At 54.9% G+C, this 5456-nt stretch overlaps 3 protein-coding genes across 3 annotated transcripts in view; all 3 read right to left on the bottom strand.

Annotated features, from left to right (window-relative positions):
• Nucleotides 1–3381, bottom strand: part of H257_19152 (hypothetical protein) — a gene marked incomplete at both ends in the record, with an annotated part of 5264 nt that extends 1883 nt beyond the window's left edge. The window contains 6 exons of the mRNA XM_009848300.1: nucleotides 478–969; nucleotides 1033–1598; nucleotides 1677–1905; nucleotides 2021–2847; nucleotides 2925–3112; nucleotides 3183–3381. Coding sequence (XP_009846602.1) covers nucleotides 478–969; nucleotides 1033–1598; nucleotides 1677–1905; nucleotides 2021–2847; nucleotides 2925–3112; nucleotides 3183–3381 — 2501 coding nt within the window. The remainder of the gene's footprint in view (nucleotides 1–477; nucleotides 970–1032; nucleotides 1599–1676; nucleotides 1906–2020; nucleotides 2848–2924; nucleotides 3113–3182) is intronic.
• A 154-nt stretch (nucleotides 3382–3535) lies between these two features.
• On the bottom strand, nucleotides 3536–4348 carry H257_19151 (hypothetical protein; the record flags this gene model as incomplete). The annotated part of the gene is made up of 1 exon (XM_009848299.1): nucleotides 3536–4348. One exon carries the CDS (start codon nucleotides 4346–4348, stop codon nucleotides 3536–3538), a length of 813 nt encoding a protein of 270 aa, XP_009846601.1.
• A 62-nt stretch (nucleotides 4349–4410) lies between these two features.
• H257_19150 (hypothetical protein) lies at nucleotides 4411–4683 on the bottom strand (the record flags this gene model as incomplete). Its single annotated transcript, XM_009848298.1, has 1 exon — nucleotides 4411–4683. One exon carries the CDS (start codon nucleotides 4681–4683, stop codon nucleotides 4411–4413), a length of 273 nt encoding a protein of 90 aa, XP_009846600.1.
• Nucleotides 4684–5456: the final 773 nt, after the last annotated feature.

Below are 5456 nucleotides of genomic sequence, written 5' to 3'. Positions count from 1 at the left end.
ACTCCCAGCCCGAAAATGACACTTTCTTCCGTCGGTGGCGAGACCTTCGTAGCTGCTCCTCCAGGTTTTCAGCTATAAAGGAGCACATGTGATGCTCTGTTGTTGTCGGGGAAACCGAAGAAGGACAGTGTGACTCGGGTTTTGGTCCTAGCCCCGGTATGTCGACACTTTTGAGCACCGTTCGGTGAATCCGTGACCATCGCGTAGTGCCGATGATTGCGACCCTTGCATTTTCGAAGCCACGATCCGCCCTTCGCGACTCTTCACAAGTTGCCAACGCGCCAGCAAACCAGTCTAACCATCGGTGGGGGTTGTCAATATCAGCTGGTGCTAGAAATAGGTCCTTGTCAGCCTCAGTGAGTGGTCTGCGTAGGGCATTCGTGATGACCGATGCTATTTCTTCGTGTGTGACATCTCGACGACGGTAGGCGTAGGTGTTTAACCTGTGCTTTTAATTCATTCTGCGTAATCGGGTACAATCGGTCTTCGATGTCCACGTGCCTCGCGTCGGCGAGTCCATCGAAGTCCCCCCGCACGATAGCTTCAATTTTTTCCGGCGAGAACACCGGGGGGGAGTTGTTCCACTCCCTTGGTAGCTTTTCTGCGGGAAGCTGGCCCTTTTCGCCCGACATTGACTGTGGGTCTTTCACTTGTCGAACTGCAACCCTCGGGAAGGGTTCAACGACTTTCACTTGTGCAACCTTGACCGGGTCCTGGGGAACCGAGTCGTTGATTGCATCCTCCATCTTGTTAGGCACGGCTTCATCAGCAGGCGCCCCGTTTGTCTTCCTCGCCCCCTCGGCGGTATTCTGCTTCGTCTTCCTCGCTCCGTCGGCGGCATTATAGTTTGTCTTCCTCGCCCCCTCGGCAGTATTTTCGTGTAATCTTCTCGCTCCATTAGCAACGTTGTCTTTGTCTTGGCCTGTTTCGACTTCCTCGGAGGCGCCTTCTCGTCTTCCAATCTGGATCCTGAGTGGTTGCGCACCCGCCTCAGGATCCTTCTAGGACGTTGTTGTTCCTTCACTTCCGCACATTCCGGGTATTTTACCACGTTGGCACGTCTCCTCCGCCAATTGCGGGTTGTTCAATGTTTCTCCTCCGCACGTTGCGGGCATGCTGCCACTTTGGCACGCTTCCTCCGCTGAGAGCGGGAACTTCCTTGTTTCTTCTCCGCATGTCGCGGATGTGCCTTGCACTCGGGTCGGAGCGGCGGCCTCGTCGGGCTTCTTCTCCTTCTCGTCGCAAACCGGCCCTCTCGGGCTGTCTTCCTGGATCTCCACTCGATCCTTGTTGTCGGTTGTCGTCGTCCAGCAAGCTTCTCCCTTACTAATGTACGCTTCTGTGCGCGTTTCGCTTTCTTTGATAAGGCGTCTCCCTTTGGTCTTCACCAGGAAGTTCTCATCGGGATTTTCACCCATGGTGGTCAACCTAGTTTCTTCATGTCGAAACTCGGTTGTGAATTGACTCCGCTGCGTGATCTGTGCCCCCAACCCATTGGATCCTGGGTCAGATTCAGACTCGATCAGCCGAGTGTCTTCGTCGTCGGATGTTATTTCGTTCGGTTCGATCAGGTACACGCCACGTCCGGCGGCTTGGTCCTGATCCCTGCGTCCTCATTGTTGATCCTCGTTCAACTCGCCCATCCCCGGCGAGTTGTCTTGAGAACCGGAGGCAACCATAGCCTGGATGGCTGCCACAATTTGCGGGGTAGTTAACGAGGTTCGGTTTCGCTGTGGACATTCTCGGCTGAGGTGTCCAAGCTTGCCACACGAGTAACACTCCATGCCGCTGGTGCGGGAACCGCGTGTAGATCGTCCGTAGCTCTGACGACGGAAACCTTGGTCCGACACTCCCGTTCGTTCGGGCTGAGGTACCGTGCACTCTGAGGGATGATGACCCTTGGTTCTACACACTCGGCAAAACCACGAAATTCGTATGCATTTTTCACGAGGGTGTCCCATCAGCTGACAGCGTCCGCACACCACCGTACCAGACTTAGTCTCTTCATCCTTGTTCTGACGGATGCGGCGGTTGCACAGGCGTGTTTACACCCGGTTGCTCGGACTGAATCTGCTGCTCTGACTGAATCTGAGCCACGACGTCGTGGAGTGTAGAGAAGCGATCGTTTTGTAGCGTCTCTTGCTGGGCCGCCATCGTGGACATCTCCTGTCGCATTTGTGACAAAGTAGCGTGTAGTTCTTGGATGTCACTGATCGGGGCCGCCGAGGCTCGTGGTGTCCCTCGGTTCGACCTCGTGGGAGTTGTCGGAGCCGTGGTTTCGCCATTTACTGAACGCACTGTTGACCGCAAGCCATCGAGCCGACGATCGAGATCTACATCGCGGTATCGTAAGTATTCAAGGCTGTCTTCGATCGACTCGGGGCGTGTTGCGGCCCCTCGGAGACAATTCGAGACTTGGGAGTCATCACATCCGTTGATCAGCATGACTACAGCTCGGTCAGATTGTAGTCCAGCATCGCGCGCTGCGTCGGCGATCCGCCAGGCATAATCACGCACTGTCTCAGTCCGCTTTCGTCGAGCGTTCTCGGTGATTTCGGACATCTTTCGACTCATTGTTTTCTGGATGAATTCTTTGCGGAACGCCTCTCGCGCTGCAGACCAAGAGCTTTGTTCGGAGTCACGACAGCGGCGGGCCCACCAATCTTGAACCGAGCGGACCCCTGAGGAAGTTAACCGATCGTCGAAAATGCGGACAAGTTGAGTCTCAGTAATGTCGTACTCTTCAAGTAGCTCGTCGAACCGGGCAAGGAAATGCTCGAGAGGGATCGTTCGGTCCACACTGTATAGTTTCGGGGCGTCGGCGTCCTTCCGTGCATCGGTCATTGCCTGCCGAGCCAAAGATCGCCGAGCCGCGTCCGAGGTGGGTTGAGAAGGGTAAGGGTTTCCAGGCGGTCCCCCTCCACCTCCATAGTCACCCCCTCCTCCTGGAGGTCCAGATGGTGGTCCTCCGTGTCGTCCAGAAAACCTCCCATTGCTACCTTGATTGTATCCCCCAGGTCCGTTGGAATCATGGGGAGGGTCTCCTCCAGGCCCTCCGCTGGGTCCTTGGCCTGGTTGTCGGCCAGAATTTCCTTGATTTGCCGAGGGGTATCTAGAGGGCCCATTGTCGAAGCTCGCACTCCCCGGTTTCGGCATATTGAGAGGTCCTTTCCCCGTTTGACCAAACATGCTGTACTCTGGACGTGTCGCCGGAGGCGGAGCCACTGAAACGGGTGGGACGACCACCGGGTAGTGATACAATGGTGGTTGCATCGATGTGGACTCTGTGATTGTCTCGGTTTGCTGCATGAAGTGTGGACGTTCGAGGTAATCAAAGGCTCGGCGAGGGGTCGAGACTACGGAGACCGAGCCAGGAGCCATGGTGGCTGACACGTAAGTGGACGAAGGCACCCTTCGTGGGAGATCCCTTCCGAGAGGCTGAAGGGGTACCGTAGGGAGTCAGTATCGGGCTCGGTCGAATGCGCTCGGCCTGTGATTTGAGGGTAGCGTTGCGCTTCTCAATCTCGAGGTTTGTTTACTGACGTCCAAGTTGGGCGTAGGCTTGAGCTAACATAGCTTCATGATTTTCCCGATCACTGCGCAATTGTTCCTCAGCATCCTCGAGGAGACGCATGTTAGCGTCTTGGTTCGCCAGTCCTTCAAAGATACGCGCCAAGACTTCTTCGTTTGCTGCACGCTCTAGAGTTAACTGACCTCGTTCGGCCTCGACTCGAGTCCGTTCCAGTAGTACTTCTTCGGCTCCTTTCGATTCTCGTTCCGTAATCATGACACGGACTCGATCCTCTGTTGTCCGCTCAAGGTCGAGCCGGCTCTTTTGTTGTTCCTGCAGGGCCAGTTGGAATTGAACTCTCTCATGGTCCAGCTGTTCGACGGCTTCTCGAGTGCACTGTTCGCTGACGCGGAGTGAGTTGCCTGCCTCGGCGAGGGAGGCTTCAAGTCCCTCGGTTCGGTTGACCTCGTTACTGACAGTAGTTTCGAGCGCTCTAATCCTTCTTTGGAGGACTTGGATTTCTTCTTGGAGGACAGGGCAACTCCCACATTCGGACCGAACGAGTCCAGCTGCTTGAATCTCGTGTAAGGCCGTATTCGTTCGCTCCAGCTCGGCTGACTTCATGAGTACTTCGGCCCGAGAGGAGGCAAGTTCCTGGGCTCTTTGTTCGTCTCGTGCTTCGTAAACCGACTCCGACGTTGCGATGTCTTTCCGAGATTCCCCCGCTAAGAGCTGGACATCCTCCACGTGTGCTCGCTTCGCTGAACGGAGATCTTCTCGCAACTGGTTCAGAGCGCTTTCGTGGTGAATGGTCTCCTCCATGTGGCGGACTTCCATGGCGTGAGCTGCCTCCGCTCGTATCGAGCGAAGTTTCTCGGCGGACTGCTGTGTTAGCATAGCTACCTGAGAATCCTTTCCCGGAGGATAAGCGCCTTCTGGCTTTCCCATTCCGACGTCAACCGTTCTTGAAGGTCCTGCATCCGGGAGGTCCATTCATTCTCGTTCTTCTTCACCTCGACGTGGAATGCCTCGTTTGCTTCATTCGTCATTTGCGCACGGGCCACTTCAAGTTCCCGAGCGAGCCCGTCTCGAAGGTACGTTAGAGCTTCATTGAATACACCTTGTCGATGGAGTTCATGTGCCTCGGCTGCTCGAGTCATGTTCTCAGCCATCTCGACGAGTCTTGTTTCCCGGGAGTCCAAGAGGCGAGCTTGGTCCTCTTGAAGTTGTCGGAAGAAACGATCCGTCGCTGTTCATTCGCTTTCTTCTATCCCCCGCGTATACTCTAGGTACGCGTGCTTCAGGTCTCGTGTCCCTCCGTTCGCTACAGTAATCGTAGCGATCACTGTGTGCCTGGGTACACGGGGTTCGTTCCAGGTAGGCGTTCTCTGAACCAGGCCAGCGGACTCCTCTTGGACTAGGGAGCAGTATCCGGGGGACATTACAGGGTTCAGTAAGCGCGCACTGGTAGCATTGTCGGAATCCCATTCTTCCAGACCACTTTTCACCGACAAGGGTGGGCAGGTAACACCCAACTCATCCTCTTCGGCCAACGCCAGTTTCTTCAGAGGTGGTCTTGAGTCGTGGCGGTCCGTCGGTGGAGATACGTTAGGCAAGCTTTCGGCGTCTCTCTTCCGTCATCTTTCTATCGTCCTCGAACCGTCTTCCGCGTTCTATCCTTCTATCAGTTTTATACGGATAATGTTCGGATAAATGTTCATTTTCCCCACCCGTCAGACTTATATGCATGGGACGAACAGGGACTGTGAAAGTGATAATAATGAGTGCATTTACATCTTCCGCGACCCGTAGCATTCCATATACAGACCGAACTCGTTAACATTTATAGCATAGGGGGTGCGCTAGTAGTAATACGAGCCTACGATGACGCGAAAGTCGTGTGCTTTCGCATTACCTACTGTTACGTGGAGCTTCACTACAGTAT

Source organism: Aphanomyces astaci (assembly GCF_000520075.1).
Source record: "Aphanomyces astaci strain APO3 unplaced genomic scaffold supercont1.377, whole genome shotgun sequence".
Taxonomy (NCBI): Eukaryota; Oomycota; class Saprolegniomycetes; order Saprolegniales; family Verrucalvaceae; genus Aphanomyces; species Aphanomyces astaci.
Note: the sequence above shows the minus strand (reverse complement) of the source record. Positions and strands in the feature narration are given on the sequence as shown.